At 37.1% G+C, this 20,415-nt stretch overlaps 1 protein-coding gene across 3 annotated transcripts in view; it reads right to left on the bottom strand.

Annotated features, from left to right (window-relative positions):
- The window catches only part of LOC129766443 (leishmanolysin-like peptidase), a 76,814-nt gene that overhangs the window by 12,951 nt on the left and 43,448 nt on the right, over positions 1–20,415 (bottom strand). For 2 of the 3 annotated variants that reach the window (XM_055766975.1, XM_055766981.1), the window contains exons 2-6: positions 1,606–1,737; positions 1,349–1,543; positions 893–1,278; positions 605–830; positions 360–547 (exon numbers count right to left, since the gene is read on the bottom strand). In XM_055766975.1, coding sequence (XP_055622950.1) covers positions 360–547; positions 605–830; positions 893–1,278; positions 1,349–1,543; positions 1,606–1,737 — 1,127 coding nt within the window. Of the gene's footprint in view, positions 1–359; positions 548–604; positions 831–892; positions 1,279–1,348; positions 1,544–1,605; positions 1,738–2,085; positions 2,210–20,415 lie in introns of those variants that run through there. The other variant, XM_055766985.1, reaches the window with a different exon arrangement.

Below are 20,415 nucleotides of genomic sequence, written 5' to 3'. Positions count from 1 at the left end.
AAACTCACACCAGTGTGTACATCGGCCAAACCCGTTGGAAGTTCCAAATCCGCCTTAGTGAGTACAAGAATACGGTGGACAATGAACGAGCCAACGATTCAAGAGTAGCAGCACATGCTTTGGCCCGAAGCCACTGCGTAGATTGAGACAAAGCGAAAATAATTAAGAGTACCCCTGTCATCTCAACTCTTCCACTTGTCGAACTCAGCGAACCTTTCTTCAACAGGAACTGATAACAGTGCGAATGTGTGTTAGTACTTACTCCGTCGGAACCAGTCGGACACCGTCCAGTAGATGAGCAGTATCGATCAACTTTATCCTTATTTGTATGAAAATTGATATTAAAAGTTTTTAATTACCTTGCATTGTTGGCCGTTATCCAATCTTTACAACTCTTCATCGCAAAATTACAACCTAATCCACGACCCCAAGTCAGCGGTGAAGCCATACTGTAATTGGCCTTATACCATCCCGAGTCTTCCATTAGTGCTAGTGTAATCCGTGAGAACGCTGAACTTTGTGTGTGCGTGCCTGTCATTGCCTCATTCTAAAAATAAACTAATATAAGAAACGTTCTTATGGCTGAACATTCTCAATGTCACACCTCCAACACTCGTTTCTCCCAATGTGTTAAAGCAGTACCTTCTCCTCCCTGGTCTTCAAGCTCTGCGCCTTCTAATTTTTGACAGCTAAAGTGATCTCTGATCTCAGTGACTACTCTCGGAGTTACTAGCATATCAATAGTTCTATTTATGTAACCTCCCCGAATGGCCCAGTGATCTCTAACCACTTTTCTAATAGTTTGATCGCTCCATTGATGTATTTGTAGCCTTAAATATGGCGAAATAAAAATTCATGTAGCACACAATACGTTTGTTCGTGTTTATCTTACTTCTCGTTCAGATATGGTTTTCCTGTGTCTGGTTTCCGTGGAGTTCTGGGATTTCCTTCATCGTCCCGGAAGAATGCGTACAAACTTACCGAAAATCCTAGCGCATGCAGAATTTCATGCTTCACGGTAGACAGAAGAGTCTGTAGCTCTTGAGGTTTTGTGCTTATGCTCTCGGGGCAAAGATTAGCGTGACCTGCAATGGGTCGATCTAAAGCAGCTTCCTGTTGGCAATGTGCCGCGTATGCTACCGTTAATCCCTTATGGCAGCGCTCCGACTGCCGCGCGGATACGTAGAATACGAAATCTGCATTAGAAATTCCCGATCCTGCCACAGTATTTACGTCTTCACGACAGTCTTGTCCAGTTGAATTGCAAACACGACACACCTGCAGTTAAATCAATTTATTATTTAATATTAATCTTTAAAAAAGTAAGTTCAGGAAATGAAAATCTTACATCCAGGTGATCTTCAGGTACTTGCACTTCGCCGCAGAGCGTTACAGGTTTACAAGAATCGATGCAGTACGTGAGTGAATTTTTCACAAACACTTGGCTACTTTCACACTTGCGATTCAGTCTTATCACCTCTTTCGTTTGGCGCACCATAAGCGCCTGTTCCCAGAATCGGACGGCTTCCGGAAGAATTGTGTTCTGTGGAAAAGTAACGTAAGTTCATCACATTGTATGTGGATTGCTGTAAAGTCTCATCTTACATTAATAAGAGCAAACTTATCGCTTTTAAGGCGATATACTGACTCGTCGTAGACTAATAGTATCCGGAGTGGCTGATTGATGCTTCGCTTTCGTATGACGTGTAATGGTTCCAGTTGTACTCCGTGCATAATCTAAGAAAAAACACAAATAATTAGTTTCATTCAAAAAGGTTTGTCAATGCAAATGTTTTAACGTGTTATATAAAGAATATTGAACAAAATACTAAAAATAATGTAATAACTTGGAGTGATGTTGAAGACTGAATCATATTGGTGTATGTTCATAGAAAGATTAAAACTGCGGACGGTTACTAAACCATTTTTACACCCCTGCTTTTCGAGAAACTTTGACAATCAACTATATCAAAGTTAACAGTTACGTAAATCATCGGAATTAATTACACATCAAAGAGAATAATTTAGTGCAACAGGAAAGATCATTCTTTATCAATCTTCCAAATGCAAGCTTTCCTTTGCTACCTCCGCTGTTGATACATTTCGCCTCTTTAAAATTCCTTATTTAAAGAGTGCACATTTGCACATTTTATTAGTGCACATTTACCACGAACTTGACCACTGACAGTGCAAAACCACTCGATCGTTGTAGATTACAATCATTACTGGAGCAATACCAGCACTATCTATTACCGAAGCTAGCCAGAGGGAGGTATCAGTGGCAAAACGCGTAACTATCTGTGGCAATAGCTAGCAACTAGTTATTATTACAGTATACTGTAATTGCTTCCAACCATCATCATGTATATTTGTTGAAATAAAAAAACAGGAAGTGGGTTATATCTATGGTATAACCGCAAGGGTGACGTAGGACTATCGTTGATTTAGAGATCATTTGTTTGAAGTTGAATCTAAATCCATTCTGAATGAATGAATAAATGAATATTTGGGAGACTTCGAAAACGAGAGCGTTACGTTGGAGGCACAAGGTTTTATGCATCCAATATAGGATACGAAAAACCTTGTTCTGAAGAATAATCTTCAGAAGCTAACCTGCTAACTGTACTTGATTGACAAATCACAAACCCAAATGTATTATATGGATATTTTATGGATAGAAAACATTCAATTAAACTCTTTCACATGAATATATTTTGAAAATTCCCAGAGGAACTGGCAGATTATTTTCAGTAACGATTAGTTATTTCCACATTTTCCTCGATACTGGAAGATACTGGTTAATACCAACTCGATAACCACCTGTTAATAGCACTTGATTGAAACATATTTGGTCACAGTGTTACATGGATAGAAAACATTCAATTAAACTCTTTCACATGAATATATTTTGAAAATTCCCAAAGGAACTGACAGATTATTTTCCAGCAATGATTAGATCTTTCCGGAACTTTCTCGATGCTGAATGGCGTCCTAACGGAAAGAGTTCTGCGCGTGTATGTGTCGATCCTTCGCCGTCCACCTCCTCCAGCACGTTAGGCAACGATGTTGTCTTGTCGATGTCCTCACGAAAAATGAATGTGTCTCACCACCAGAATATCGCTTAAGTATGCTTTTTGTGTGTGATTGAATCGAGAGAAGGTGTGGTTTACGATGGCAATTTGGAAGGCAAACTAGAGGGGAATGAACTCTCTGAGCTCGGAACTTTCGGCGAATGAGCAATAATCGATTGCGGGCGCATACAATATTGGATACGGAAATATCCTACTGATGGGGAAGAATAATCTTCTGAAGCTATCCTGTTAATTGCGATTGATGGAAAACCCCAAAACCAAATGTATTTGGTCACAGTGTTACATGGATAGAAAACATTCAATTAAACTCTTTCACATGAATATATTTTGAAAATTCCCAGAGGAACTGGCAGATTATTTTCAGTAACGATTAGATATTTCCACATTTTCCTCGATACTGGAAGCCCACCAGTGGTTAATGCCAACTCGATAACCACCTGTTAATAGCCGCGCGTGTATGTGTGTGTAGCGATGTCTTCCCAGGGAACCGTTTGTGGCATCACTCTCCTCCTGATAGATTCCCTTCTGGCCTAGGGTGCACAAACAGGCTCTTGGTGACACCGTTCATCCGCGCTTTCATGATAAATAAAGAGCTTCACCGCGACAGCGACAACATGCTCCAATCGCTGTTCAATTAGAACTGAGTGGATTTCCGAGCGCCGCTCGCTCGATTGGTGATTTCAATAGCCTGTTTTGAAAGCAATTTTAAGACTATTGAAACAAAGTTTTGGATCAAAAAGTAACAAGTATATAACGCGTAGACATTTTATCTTTCGAATGAAGTGTTTATCATACCATTTCGTTCAGTTGTTTAGGAGCTATTAACGCTCAAAATCTCGGTCTCCGGCGTAACGCTTTCGTTTTCGAAACTTTGATTTTACACCCCGGTATAGAAATGAAAGACGTAGTCCTACGTCAAAAGTCTGACATATAGACAGCTTGATTTTTATCATACTGTCGATGTCACGGCCTCAAGTATTGAAGTAAGTTTTTTTACGGTTTTCTACAACCCAACTTCTCTCACAAGCTCAATTCTTCGAGGATACTTCATGTAGATGTTTCAACAATCTTGCAAGTACGCCTACCCAATCCATCAGTATTATATAATGCAATATATTGGTCACGAGGTTAGACCCTTTTTGTTTCCGTGGTACCTTTAATGTTTTCATGCAAATGTTATCTTCAATCGTCACACCATAAAACACGGGTCGAATACGATAACAATGCAATAGCGAAATGATGACGATGATGACGGCGCTGAAATCCCAAATGCCGTCATCATTCCAGTGTCTCTCGATTAGTTATTTTTGTTCTCTCTGCTGCCATCTTCACTTTCGTTCAGCCGTATTTCGCTTCGGTTGCCCGACGATTATATAATTTATGGTTTCTTATTTTCGAATTAGCGCCAGTCGACTCCCTCCTTCTCCATCGCCGCATGCGAACATCATGTTGATGCTGACGTTTCGTGGTTCTTGAGTGACAATTGTTGTTGGAACGTAACTCTATGAGAATGCTTTCAATTCGCTATGGTAGGTATAATAAGCTCAAAGTATTACCGAGTCGTAGATAGATATGATCCCACTGTTTGCATTTATTGTAAGTTTACTTCGCATTCAATTTATTCCAAACAGGAAGCTTACAGATTTGAGATGGGATAGTTGCTATGTGACAATCGTCATGAAATTAATTTGTTTCATCTGGAATTGCAATAGGTCTGAAATCTCAAATTCGTGAGCAAGGTGTATAGATTCATTCATTCATAGATTCATAGATTTATCAAATGATCTTACCATCTAAGTGATATCATGCTTCTTAACTGCTTTTCTCAAAAAGGTGAATGTTTGTGTGAGATATTGTTTCAACTTCTGAACACAAGGTCTCTGGGTGACCCAGGGGATAAAAAGTGTGTAAAAGCCATACAAAACAGAAACCCAGCACGAATTGTCTGATCATTCATGAGATCAGGCAATTATCAACGCGTTGAAAAAGAGTTTTATGGAAATCTAGTGCCGTGTTTACGAAAGCTCACGGTCAATCTATGCAATCTATGCACGGTAATGAAAGGTTCCGTTACATGATGTTGATCATATCAACCTTTTTGTTTCCATGTGAGATTATTTTTTTTAAATTAGTGTATCGTCGAACAACAAAGGCATTCTATTTTTATCACTTCCAGGTGAAACCGAAGACCTTGAACTTTGAATGGATTAGAATTGAATGGGGAGATATGTGTGAAATCTTTAGCTTTTTAATCCCAAACTGTTCTGTGATCAACGCTCTCTTAACAAAAAGTTCACTGTACGTCCCTAGGGATCGACACGGGACTCAACGTTTTAAATAGCCCGAATTTGAATGTAAATTTACAGTCCCATAGTTTGTCTTGAAATACGGACGTTCGGAGTTGGTGAGAAATATCTTCAGGTCGAACAATCATTTCCAGCGATTGAATGACAATTTATCAACCAACGAATCCAAAAAGTTTCGGTAACTTTACATTATATTTGATTGGTACATTTGATTAACTTGAATTATTATGCGTACTTGCAAGATTGTTCAATCAACTCGAATGGCGTTTTGAGATATCTATGCCATCATGTCTACCACCATCCATCATTCGCTTATGCGTATACAGATAGGTACAGATTTTTGTCTATAGTGCTTCGGATTTTTACTTGACACAACTCTAGCAACTTTCAAACGGTTTGGATCTGAAGAAATCCTTGAAAATTCAAGTGAAATCCCTTCTACAACTCTTTTTTGTTAATCAACTCATTTATAAGCTAGTAAGTGAGTCTATTAATTTCGTTCAAATACCTATTCTTTTATGTATTTCTTGATTTCTAATAATCGATTGTGTCACATTTACCCGAAAAACATATATAACATATAACATATAACATCCGAATGTAATAAATACCCGGATGAGACATTTATCCGAATGGACATTTACCCAAATGCAACATCTACCCAAATGTTTCATTTACAGCTATATTTAATTTGATGGTATTTTCATATTCAATTCTGATAAGTGGAATTAAAATGATCACATTTATACATTAACTAGTAAGGGCAAACCTTTTTTGTGCGGACTTTTTTATACCATTTTTTTTCAAATTGTGTACCGATTTTTTTTTTTCAAATTGTATACCGAACACGATTTTTTGAAGTTATTGGTTTTGTAGGATTTTTTTGTGTGGTCCGTATCCCCCGCGCAAAAACAGGTTTACCTGTATCCAAAAACACCCATATTGCATGGATAGAGCAAAAACAAGAAAAAGCAATGTTGCATACTATGTTTTTCAAAGTTATGAAAACGATAATGTGATGTAAATTTCAGGCAGTCGCCATAATATTAATAGAATCAGATATTGAGATCTGCTAAAAAGCAAAAAAAGAAAAAAAAGTCAGAAAATGCGTTGTGAGGAAGAAATTAACAGTATTGTAACCAGCGATATTTTAGAGCATTTACGATGAACATGGACACCCCTGTTTATCAGGAACGTTTACCTGAATGTCAAATAATATATATTAGGCTGTCAAAAAAGTCCGGCGGTATTTCCGCGAGGTGTCGTTGTAAGCGCGTAGTTCTAGTTGTATTCATTGTATCGAGTCATACTATAGCTTGTTGGAAAGGTATTTTTGCGCGCTATAATAGTCCTTGACAGTGTTTTGTTTGGTTAAGTCGTTCGTGAGTTATAGTGTCGCAAATATGGAGCAAAATAAAGAGAAAATCCGACATATTTTACAGTACTACTATGACAAAGGCAAAAATGCATATCAAGCTGCCAATAAAATTTGTGCAGTTTATGGACCCGATACAATTTCCATTTCCACCGCACAACGATGGTTTCAACGTTTTCGTTCTGGTGTAGAGGTCGTCGAAGATACGCCACGCTCCGGAAGGCCTGTCGTCGAAAATTGCGACAAAATCACTGAATTAGCCGAGAAAGACCGGCATAGTAGCAGCCGTAGCATCGGCCAAGAGCTGGGGATAAGTCATCAAACCATTATTAACCATTTGAAGAAGCTTGGATTCACAAAGAAGCTCGATGTATGGGTGCCACACACGTTGACGCAAAAAAACATCTTTGACCGTATCGACGCATATAAATCGCTGCTGAATCGCAACAAAATCTACCCGTTTCTGAAGCGGATGGTGACTGGCGATGAAAAGTGGGTCACTTACGACAACGTGAAGCGCAAACGGTCGTGGTCGAAGCCCGCTGAAGCAGCTCAGACGGTGGCCAAACCCTCATTAACGGCCAGGAAGATTCTGCTGTGTGTTTGGTGGGATTGTCAAGGAATAATCTATTATGAGCTGCTTCCCTATGGCCAAACGCTCAATTCGGACCTGTACTGCCAACAACTGGACCACTTGAAGGTAGCACTCATGAAGAAGAGGCCATCTTTGATAAACAGAGGCCGCATTGACTTCCATCAGGACAACGCCAGGCCACACACTTCTTTGGTGACGCGCCAGAAGCTCCGGGAGCTCGGATGGGAGGTTCTTTTGCATCCGCCGTATAGTCCGGACCTTGCACCAAGTGACTACCACCTGTTTCTGTCCATGGCGAACGAGCTAGGTAGTCAGAAGTTAGCCACAAAAGAGGCCTGTGAAAATTGGCTATCCGAGTTTTTTGCCAATAAGGAAGCGAGCTTCTATAACAGGGGTATTATGAAGTTGGCATCTCGTTGGTAACAAGTCATCGAACAAAACGGCGCATATTTGACTTAAAACAAATGATTGTAACTAATTTTATGAACAAATGAAAATTCAAAAAAAATACCGCAGGACTTTTTTGACAGCCTAATATTTAAAAAATATTTTTAAAAAATAAAATTTTATTAATAATCCTGATATTTAATAAAAATCAATTGAATACCACCAGGTTAGTTTTTACATTGAAACATGATTGATTTATTCAAAGCAAAAATAAACAGGCTAACGTAATGCACCAGGTAATAAATCTGTGTTTTTGGTCCCAAAATTTTTTTTTATCTGAGTTTTTTCTCAGAAAATCTGCATCGAAATTATTTACCCTTCGCCGTTTTTCTGCTCGGAGTCACCACAGCAAAGAAGTATACAAATATTATAATTTGTGCAACAATGGATCAGCTCACACTTTTTTCTGAACGAATTTTAACGTCTTGTGAACTTATTCACGAACCAAAATGGTGCTACTATGAATAATGCTTGAGGAAAGGATTAATGGAAAACTCCAAGTATTGCGACACTGCGTAGATGTGAAGAGAATTGTTCTGTATGTTCAAACAGAAAGATAAACGACGAAAGACGCCAAACTAATTATTTTTGTGATACATGCGAAAAATATCACACGAAGAAGAATTTTAGCAAATATTTTTTAAACATAAACATAAAAACATTATTTAGTAAATACGTGTCAGAAGTTTACAAAAAATAAAGGAACTTAGCTCATCTTTCATAATTTCACTGCTTTTTAAGTAAAAATAATTGCGACCAGTACGACACACATGTCGAAATTTAATACGACCGCAAAGGGTTAAATTCATAAGTTCAATTTTGAAGCATAATCTTAGCTTTAGTATCATTGATTGACATAGTTATTAGGAATTTAACGATGTTGATGGTATCCACGTAAAAATTCGCATTCACTATGCTTTAGTCGTGAAAAGATAAACAGTGTTATTTATTTATTGTAAAGCTAGCCGATGATGCAGACTTTTGCATATTTTCGCCTCAGATTGAACATTAGAAAGCAGTACTACTCGCTACATATAAATGCCAACATGACTCTTGATTCGAATGCTATATGAATGAAATTAATGAGTTAGGAAAAAATACAATTGAGATCAAGCCATGACTAGTATTGGAACGCTATTTTGAAAAATATGTAAATCTATATGAAAACCAAAAAAATCTGTAATCTGCATCTACAGATTCTTGGTTTTAAAAAATCTGGAAAATCTGTATAAATACAGATTATTCTGTAGATTTGGTAACCCTGCCAGCTAACCGTATGCAGTCCGATCTAACTAAAAATCGTCTCCTGTGTTTCTAACTAACCGGGCCATTCCTGATAGCCTCAAGATGAAAATTTAAAAAAAAATACTGAAAATGCATCTTACTTAGTGTATCGAGAAATATTATCAAACAATTTTTTCATCAAAAATTGGAGTACTAAAAAATCTTGAAATATTGATTTTTTGGGAATTAGAGATTCAGTACAACTCTAATTTATATTTAAATGTGTTTCTGCGTCTTTTCTAGGTACAGACAAACCTTTTCTTGTGCGGGAGATGGGGACCGCACAAAAAAAATCGCTTAAAAAATTGTGCAAAACTTCGTCAAATCGTGTTCGGTACACAATTTTTTGTGTTTCCCCCAAGAAAATAACTCAAACCGTTCGATTTCCTTTTCTTTCCCTGCTTTGTGATGGGACAATTTGCCTTTCCGGTTGCGCTTGGCTGTGTTGTGCTTTTAGTTACATGTTGAAACTTGTTGCTGTTAGAAATCATGCCATGCGCAACTTAGAGCATTCGATGAAAGGATGAGAATGATTTGAGAAGACAAAAACAGGTTTTCCTGTATGTGCGATTTTTTGAGAATTTTAACACGTTAAGCACCGATTTTTTCATGCTGCGTTTCCATTCAGTGCGCTTTAAGAGCATTTGCCGGATATCAGGGTCGGTTCAAGGTCCGAAAGACACTTATTGTATAAATACAGAATAGTCAGAAATTCGACTAGAAAGTGATCACATTTGTTAGAACATCCGAAAACCAACTGTTTCCGGGTTTTTGTAGCTTTTCGTTAAGACTGGAAATGGTCATCACCACACCCTAGACAGTGTTCACCTGAACCAGTCCAAGACAGAAAAGCAACCTTTGTCGATAGAATTTCTAACCCGAACAGGAATCGAACCCTAAGTCCCCATCTTGGCGAGCGCCACGCTAACCACTATGCCATGGAGACCTCACCTTATGAGCAAGACGAAAGTAACTAAAGAAGTTTGATTTGAACCAACATCACGGGAGATTTAAGGAAAAACCTTCATATATAAACATTTCCATCGCACTTCTAGGTAGATTGACACAATTTTCGTAACCTAAATTATCATTCAAAACACTTACCGGTTGTCGAATTGTCTTGAAATTATTGAGAAATTGATTTCTAAACATAATTCTCAAAAGAATGTAATATTCACTACTTTGACCCATTGTCACCCCCTCTAAGGGGTGAGATTGGGTCAACTTCATTTAATCGCAGTTCAGTGAAAAATTAATATTATTCAACAATTCCCTGAACACTCGTAAGTTCATCATTAGAGAACACATCTACGTAATCAGAATTACGTTTTACTCTAATTTAAGATAGTTATTTTTTTTTTTTTATCTTCGCTTATTTTTCGTCGGCCTATTTCCGCCACTTTAGTGCCAATCACCGACATCAGGGAGGCGACTCCACCTGTTCCTACCTATCAGACTCAACAACTCATGAGCCGGGCCAACTTCTTTTACTTCCGCTCCGAAGGAAGACGTAACCAGAGATTTTTCGCCTCAGAAAATCCCAACGACGCCAGCTGGGATTGAACCCAGGCCGATCGGATTGTGAGGCTGTTACGCTAACCATACAACCACTGGCGCCGTCAAGATAGTTATTTGAAAGCCACCTTTTTTACCCATTCTCCCCCCACATCGTCGGTACTTCAATGTTTGTTAAAATTGTATAGTAAGTAAGATGCACTTTCAATATTTTATTCAAATATATCAAAAATATCGCTATCAAAAATGACGTGAAAAAAATTGAAAAGTACGTTTTTTACCATAGATCCTATGGTGAACCTTCAATATTTCAATATTCAATATTTTCCATAGAGCGGGGGTTTTGGTTTGGCACTTTTACTTCCTTACCCAGCCAGGCCCTTTATCGTAGCTTTCAAAAACAAATTTTCTAATTCTCATATTAAGTCTCAGCCTCAGTATATGGCGTTAGCTGATCGCTATCTAGAGAGAAACTAAAAAGAAGAAAGTCAATGGGTCGAATAATTTATACCTCTCCCATGATGCGACGTGACATGCTTCTTATCTTTGTTCATTCTTCAGAAGCTATAGACTTGAAAGTTCACAATGTGACATGTATGGAACGGAACGGAATGAGCTGAACCAAACAACAATTGCATATTTTTCAGAAAAAAAAAAAACATTTCCTTCTGTTGAGTTCCTGGTCATTCCGGAATTCTCGGAAACACAACCGCCGACTAGCAGCGGCCTGGCTTGCATTTTCGCTTTTATAAAAGAAAAAGTGTAAAATGTACCGAATTTTCTCTTTGTTGACTTCCATTTTTATCACCCTGTAACTCACAACAGAATGGAACAAACAAAAAACAGCAAAAGATTTTTTTGGTATGAAATGTCACCTTTACAACGAGCCTAAACTTGAAATTATATAGTCGATATTACGCGAGATATTGATCACTAAAGCCAGCTACAGAGAAAATAATGGATTACCTTTTCCCAAACCAAATATTACGAAAAACCCTGCTGAGATAGCTCACCTTGACCGGTGCGTAACCGAAAGCAACGAAATGGGAACGATTATCGTAAATCATTTATCACTCTTTCTCCTCGATTGCTCGTGAAATTCAAATCCACAACTAGTGAGTGAAGCATTAGTGATATTAACCTCATTTCTACCAAAGGTGTCAAGGCAACATTCAAGAATTAAACTTGAAATTGTTTTGTTTAAAATTTTATTGTTTTTTATTAATAATTTCCACATAAAGCAGAGGCGTCAGAAGACGAAGTAGATATGCACAAAATCGTGAAACAAATAGTATTGAAAATTATATTCTGACACCATTGATAGAAATAGTATCAATATAATTACATACATTTGTATAAAGAATCTAAAACAATTTGTATTTTGTAACCGAAAAAAAATACTCGGGATACAAAAAATAACTCCCTTCATGGACAAACTCACACAGGCTCTACACAATGAAGGGCACGCGATTATACGAAAAATAAGTTACCCTCACACGAACAACATAAGACCCAGCGTTTTCATGTAACACTCCGAACTTTTGAGCGATTGGTTATGTTTCTTGGGATACCCCACTCGAACTGGTTCACGACAGCGGCCTTCGCGTTTGCATGAAGCCGGTGATTAGTAAGCTCATTTCATGACGGTATATCTCTTGCCGTGATATGAGCCAAAGTTCGTTGAAACCAGCTTATGCTTCCGCCGAAGTAGTGCCCGGCTTGGGCTGACTATGTTTGGCACAGAGCCGCCGGGCAAGGCAGGTCAAGATTTTGCGAATCGAACAGAGAGGCAATTGTTGAACGTGAAAACCATATGGAAAGACAACGGCCCGGTTAACAACGTGAGCGCCATCAAGCTAGTAATTCTTGACACGTTTAACCGGTTTCGCAGTCGAACTTTTGGCCTGTGCGGTTCGTCGTATTGAGGGAATTGTTATGTCAATCGTGCGGCAATTGAATTCCGGCAGACTTCGAACAGCTGCTGTTGAAACATTTCTGGAACGGAGCATGTAAAATGACCCCACCAATTTTGGACATGAATAATTGTATAATTGTTTCAACTTAAGAGCGTAGATAGAACGATGAACTGTTCAATCTTGTTATGGAATTGTACCGAGAGGTCCTGCTGATGGAAATTTTCCAACTGAACGCTATAGATTAACACAGTCCGTACATTCGGAGCTACTGTTGTCCCGACCCAACGAATTCGTTCATAGTTTCATTTTGCTTCGGGCGTGTTACTTTATGACGAGAATGTAATTGGAATTGGATGGAGATGACCAATCATGCCTTCTCTGCATCCTGTTTATTTCGTTCAATTTTTACGTGTCCATGTATTTGGAAACATAATTGTTGTATCACTTGATAAAGTTAAATAAACATTTCAAGAATGTAATGATAAAAATGTATTCAGAAAGATGCAAAAACGCTCTCAAGTAGCGCGCCACCACTAGCGCTCAGGTAGTATGACACGGAACACAAGGCCAAACTACTGGCCGGATACCGGATAGCCGGATATCCGAATATCCGGAAAAGTCGAATATCGGATATTCGTTTCATCTCTAATTATTATTATCTTGGAATAAGCAAAAATCCAATTTGTTGATCAAATGAAAAGAGAAAGTTTTTGATGAAATATAAAGAGAAAGTAAGAATTTAAATTACGACTGATTTTATAAAAGTGCGCATCCAAAATCATTAATCTTTCCTCCAAAAAATCGTAACTCAAAATCCAAATGTCTGATTAAAATACAATGTTTGACAAAGTTGTTGGTAAATTAATGAACTATTTAGGAAAAATAATCTTTTAAATGCACTGTTTAAAGAATCTTACTCAAAAATTGAGTTTGATATTAAAAACTTTTATATCTTGAAAAACTTTGATATTTTTTTTGTATATTTTTATTGTAAAACCCTTCAAATTTACCAAAGTTTGATATACAGTGGTGCCGTGGTAAACTCGCCAAAAATGGATATATGATTTTTTGAAAATTCATTAAATTTCAATACTTTGTGAAATCGTGATCATTTAAGAAAAGTAACATGAAACATGGAATCTACATGCGATTCTACATGAAAAACTATATATAACGTTTTATCCTAGGACTAACCGTTCTCGAGATATAATCATTTAAATATAATTAAAATCATGTTCGTGAAATATTATTACATATAAATGATGGACATTTCGACTGACGCTCCGACATTTTACTAACATTATTTTCATTATAAGAAATTGATTATATTCCGAGAACGGTTGGTCCTAAGACAAAACGTTATATATATAGTTTTTGTGTTGAATCGCATGTAGATTTTTCATGTTACTTTTCTTGCATGATCACAATTTCACAAAGTATTGAATTTTTTCAAATTTTCAAAAATTAATACGTATTACTCGGGCAACCGAAGCCCTAATGAAACTTTGTCCTTTTATGGTAAGAATTTCAACATTTCTCGTCGTCGATTACTTCTTCTGGGGGTACGTGAAGGACCGTTGTTATGTTAATAAGCCACAAAATTTGGAGGAATTTTATTCACCGCTTAAAACGCGTTAATGCGTAAACCTTATCGAAAAAGGGGTGATCACACTGTATCTTCTGCTCACTGTATTTCTACGCATACGCATATATTTGTTGAATTTAATTGAGTTCGAATATTGATTCATTCAATCGAGAATTTAATCAATACAAATAAATGATTATGAGGCCAACGTTAGTCCCACGTTAACCCTGCGGTTATGTCGTAGATATAACCCACTCATTTTTTCATGTCAATTTTCTTAAATGATCACGATTTCACAAAGTATTGAAATATTATGAAATATTATGAAAATTCATGTCTCCATCTTGGTGAATTTACCACGGCACCACTGTATGCCAAACTTGAAGAGTTTTACAATAAAAATATACAAAATAATATAAAAGGGTGGGTGTTTTGAGATAAAAAAGTTTTTAATATTAAATTCAATTTTTGAGTAAGATTTTATAACAGTTCGTTTAAGAGATCATTTTTCCTGAATAGTTTCTCATCCTTGCGACACCTAGCTGTCAAAGTCTAGACAGCCTTCAGAAGGAATCACTACCACATCGTTTCATATGTCAGCTAGCCTCATTGTTCGGTGGAAAAAAATTCACTCTAACTCCATTTTAAAACGTGAACGAAGTAACACGCATCTTTCGATTATTCCGCAGTACTGTATTATAAAATACTAGCTGACCCGGTAGACTTTGTCCCGCCCAAAATCTATTTTTCGTTATCAAATCCACGTCTTCTTACTAAGCGCACGTTCATGGGTCCAATCACAGAACTGTTCATTGATTGATCTTCTAATCTACCTCTAAAAATTATTTTTACTATAAAATGTCAGTACTTCTACCAAAACTCGACATTATAATATCAGATTATTTCCAGACACAATTCTCGTGCAAGATTTTTCATCCACTTGCAAATAACATGGAAGTTACATGGAATAAATGTTTGATACAGAAAATATGATAGAATGAAGAAAGTCCCAAAACCGGACAATTCCTTTCTCGAGTTTTGCCCTTATTAACACATTCGGCGAACCATTTTTATTTATTTAGATAGAAGGCGATATAGGATTGCGTTTTATCACATTCAAATCCATTTTCACTTTCGAACGAAGATCAATTTAGTTACCGCAAACATCAAATGGACTAACAACGCTTGTCAATATGTAGTTGTAGAACACATGCGAATTGAATTTTCCCATTTTCCCTTAGAGTTTTCCGACAATTTTCAATTGTCATGTTTGATTGAAACATGTACATTATTTTCATGGGACCCCCTTTTCATTCCAAATTTGGTTCCGTTTGCTTGAATAGTTTTTGAATTATGCGGAAATATTCCATTTGTATAGCAGCACCACCAAATGAACTGCAATTGTTTATAGTCTCTATAATGAAACACTCACTCACTCGTCAAAACATCATTAACGATTCTACTTCATCCACCTAGCAACCAGTCGGCGGCGGCGAGGGTGTCTAAATGACCTTTCTCAAGGCCGAGAGATGAGAGTTTAGGTTTAGTTTTCAGAATTGTCATTCTTCAAGACTACAGGCTAATAACTGAAGAAGTTGAAAGTTTCTATAATTCAAGATATCACAATCCTCATCATCACCAAAACATTCTCATCAAAAGAACGTTTAAGTACAAAGCCTCGATAAAACAAACCAATAAGAAAGAGTAGAAGCCAAAAGGAAACGAGAAGGAATTAAGGATAATTTTTGTAGAAGTTGCCATTTTTGAGTGATTTGTAAAAATATGCAAAAAAAAGTTTTACCTTTTCCAGAAGGCATTATTTTTGAGAATGCAAAAATGTTAAACTAATTTAATATTTGCATCCACAGGTTTCAATTATTTCTGAGAGAGTGCCCCGAGACGAGTTGGTGAAAGGCATTATTTTTGAGGATGCAAAAATGCTTAACTAAATTAATATTTGCATCCACAGGTTTCAATTATTTTTGAGAGAGTGCTATCAGCCCCGAGACGAGTTGGTGAAAAACCTGGTATTCATGGAAACAGTTTTTCTTTGCCAATATAGAAAATTAACGGCGATATAATATGAAAATCCTACGTAAAGGAAATGCCCTGAAGAAAACATAGTTTTGCTATTTGATCCCACATGAACCTTAATCGTAATAATAGACCTTTTTAGACCTTTTTTTTAACGAGTTTAGATGATAAATTGTCTTCGTCTCTCCGCGTATCAGAGCTCGCCATTTATACCCGTTACGCTCAAGTGAAGGTAAGTGATAAAAAAGCAGATTAAAAATTCTAACATGTGTAACTTTTTAGCCAAAGTAAACCCGATGACTCTGACCGAATTACATACTTACTGAACAGCAGTGTCAAACTAGAAAAACCGGCCCGAGATAAAACTGTTTCTTTTTCCGAGAGTAAACCCTCAGACAGTTCGAGACTAGTACAACTACATCCCACCATGAGCTATAATAACGAAACGTAAAACATTCGCAGTTCATACAATACATACAGTTCATGCGGAGTTTGTAGGATAGCAGAAATATCTCATATTTAACAATGCAAAGAATACTGAACAATAATCAGATATGAAAAACTATCTTATGATGGTGCCACAAATATTGTGATATGAACTTAGTGGAAAACAGTTTTCCGCGTACTAAACATTTCTAAACGTTAGACTGTTCAATTGTTGCACGGAAGTATACTGTCTTTCGCCATCCAAACGTCATTTACGTACTCGCAATTGCTTGTATCAGATAGGATATATAACGCCTCATCGACCGTAACTAAATTAATGGACTAATGCCTCCGTGTTGCTAATTGCAAGATCTTTTTTTTCAAGCGGATTTTCGTTGGTTTCTTTACGTACACAAGTGTGTTGTAAATTAAACCACCACTTTACAGTTTCTTCCTTTCCGTCTTGCTTGTTATAGAGATCCGCATTCGAATGAATATAAACTTCCAATTGTTGTTACGCTAGAAAATGATTAAATATCGTAAAATTTGAATAACACTTTTCACCGTTTTATTGCCGCGGCCGATAGTTTGTGTTAATCAGTTTAAGCATTTTGGATTTATTTTTTTCTAAATTCAGTGACGAGCCACCAGGCCGATTCTCTCCTCCCCTCAATTTTTGAATTGTGAATGAAGACGAGGAAATATAATTTCCGTATTCGGTTCACCAAAAGGTAGTGGACTGACTTTTGATAACAGGATGATTTTTATAATGGAGTAAACCTGCTGCTCACATAAAAAATGCTGGTTATACATGTTGAGTCTGCTATTCTTTTCTTGGTTCAGATAGATAGCATATTAGTAACACATTTTTATATTCTCATGAATTGTTTATATATGACAAGAATCCTCACTGTGGAACTGTTCAGTTTTGCATCACTATGCTCTGAAAATAATATATAAAACCGACATAATCATAACGATATTTTTCTGATATTTAATCATATGGTGCATATTTTGAAAAAAAAATATGAACTCAGGACTGGATGTTGCTACTGGATGCCATGTTGTTTTGAAAACGTCACTGTTGAATGTCTCAGAAATCAATTAATTTTGATAACGATGTTAAGTGAAAGTCGTTTGATGTAACTGTTTCAATTCATTTGACAAAAAAAATAAAGCTTTTTTTCAACTGACAAAAATAGTTACAACCACTTCGGAAAGACACATAATAATTACATATCGCCCTGAAAAACACTGACCAGGGATGTTGAAAGCATACGTCGACAAACCACCCCCGAAAATTACAGTTTGCAACAATGAAAACATTTTTAAACGGTTCGAGAGGCGCTTATGCAACATCATATCGATCAAGAAGTACAACAAAGCGTGGCGAGTATCCAACACCGGTTTGGTCAGGTTGAGAGCTGTCAATTTGCTACGCCACGAAGTAGTGAAAGCTCGGGGAATATATTTTGCTGGCGCGTTTCAAGGTCACGGCTGATGTGATTTTTTATATTATATGCTTATGATGACCATTGATTGGTGTTCCTTAGAGCTCATATGACTCATATGAACATCAATGTTTTTCGACGGAGTGAGAGATTTCGAAAATTGTGTGATAAATTGCTGTGTTACGTCGTCCAAACATAAAAGAGTAAAGCTAGAAACCCTTTGTATGCACACAATTATAATTACGCGTAGCATTGTAGCTGAAGTTAACTATCTAAAAATAGAGTTCATCAAAAGAACATTAGCGGAGCCTATAACATGCGTTCAAATTGGCAAAACAACCGAGTAAATCGACATTCGGTAGTGTCTCATTACGACTGATGGTACAGAATGGCCATGTCGACGATTGAACCAAGTTTACGCTCAACTCGAGTGTTTCTCACGTTCCTCGAAATGTATTCTGCAGACAAATGATCCCCTCTGCAAACTGGTAGTGTGAACCACAGCTTTAACGAAAATATGAGTAAACTATGACATCAACAATGCGCGTCTTTTTAATCTTACATACATGACCAAACCATCGAAATAGCATTAGGTCATTCGACACATGAATTTTAGTTTTAGCAATAGTTTTTTTCTATTGAGTAATAGGTCCAATCAAGGAATTGATTTGATTTGATACAATATATAAGGAATATACGCATCCAATTATGTCACACTATACCAAGTGTACATCTATGAAACCGGATTTTATTTAAATGTACTTTTATTGTTCTGGAAAGGTTCTGAATATTCTATTTCAAAGTAATGACCATTGGAAGCTGCACGTCTATCCCATATTTCAGGCAATTTATGAATTTGCCATGATTTTATAATAAAAAATAATGTCCGCATGCGAAATCATGTATGATTTTCGGTTTTTGCTTTCCCTTCCTACTTTTGATCAGTATTCATTGTCATAGTGTGATTCAAATATAATAGCATAACATATAGAAGGAGTTCTCATTGGCAGAACCATACAAATACAGTGAGGCTCGATATTACCCCCACTGTCGGTCTTACTCGCACTTCCTCTAATGGTAATCGCTATAAGCCAAGTATGGTGGATAAGCCACATGTAGTAGTTGAACCTGATTGAGTATCTTAACCGTTTCCCTGGCCGGTCTTGCTCGGTGTGACGGGACATTATCATCATGAAAAATTACTTAGTATTTTTGAAGCAGATCATAGTTTAATTTGATATTTGTTTTTTTGGTAACGTAAATCTTTGACAGTTTTACCGGTTTCCCGCGTTTTCAAACTTAATAATATCTCAAGTTACTCGTTTCTACCTAAAAGTTTCCATTTTTAAACTTTCTTGAGCCACCCAGAACATAGCGATTTGCAGAGAACATACGCACTGTGAACTTCCACAAAAAATCCATAAAAATCGGAAGCGGATTTTTTTAGTTTATTGCAAAAAAAAAAATAAATGATGTCCTCAGATTGTAGCTCCTAGGTGCCAAATCCACAGAAAATATTGCAGAGTGAAACTTCTAATATTTTGAGTTGGATGTGACAGATGTCAAAAACAAAAAAAAATACAGGCGATATGACTTTTGATGTCGCCAGATCTAGAAAACTTCCTTCAGGCACGAGAGAAACAACTTACAGTCTATCGCAAAATTTGATACACAACTCGTGCTGATTTGTTATTTTTGGTATGTTAGTATTTGGTATGGCTCCCTTTGGCGTCCAGCACCGCAAGCACCGAGGCGAGATTTCTGGTCGCTGTAGACGGAAGTGCCTCCCAGATCTTCGTAATCGTCGTTCTGAGTTCCGCTTCGTTCCCAGGATTTTGATGGATGGATGGATGGTTCTTGATTTCCCACCATAAATACTCAATAGTGTTCAAGTTCGGTGATTTATAGAGCAGGCATTTCCGCACCACGAAATTAGTTTGCTTCGGGTCATTATTTTGTTGAAAGTAGTAATCACGAGGGAGAACTTTTGAACGGGAGACTGCAGGTTACGTTTCAATTCAATTAAGCCAGATCTAAGCTAAGCTGGCTTAATTAGCCATCTAATCCATCGCCGCATCGATAAACTCCATGGTTCCAGTTTCGAAGGCCGCCAATGTACTATACATCAACTGACTACCGTCGCCGTGTTTTACTGTGGTAACCATATGCTGAATCTGAAGCACCGATCTTAGTTTCCTCCACGCCATCTGTCTTCGATTCAAAGATATTGGTTTTCGGTTCATCCGTATAAAAGACCTTGTTCCAGAACTCCTTATGTCTGCTAACATATGCATAAGCAAACTGTAATCTTTTTTTTCATAATCACCTTTGAGATGAAATACTTTTCACGGCCAACACGACCTCTCAGATTGTTCCTGTATGCTGCTCT

This window comes from Toxorhynchites rutilus, chromosome 1, assembly GCF_029784135.1.
Source record: "Toxorhynchites rutilus septentrionalis strain SRP chromosome 1, ASM2978413v1, whole genome shotgun sequence".
NCBI lineage: Eukaryota > Metazoa > Arthropoda > Insecta > Diptera > Culicidae > Toxorhynchites > Toxorhynchites rutilus.
This window is presented reverse-complemented; position numbering and strand designations above follow the sequence as displayed.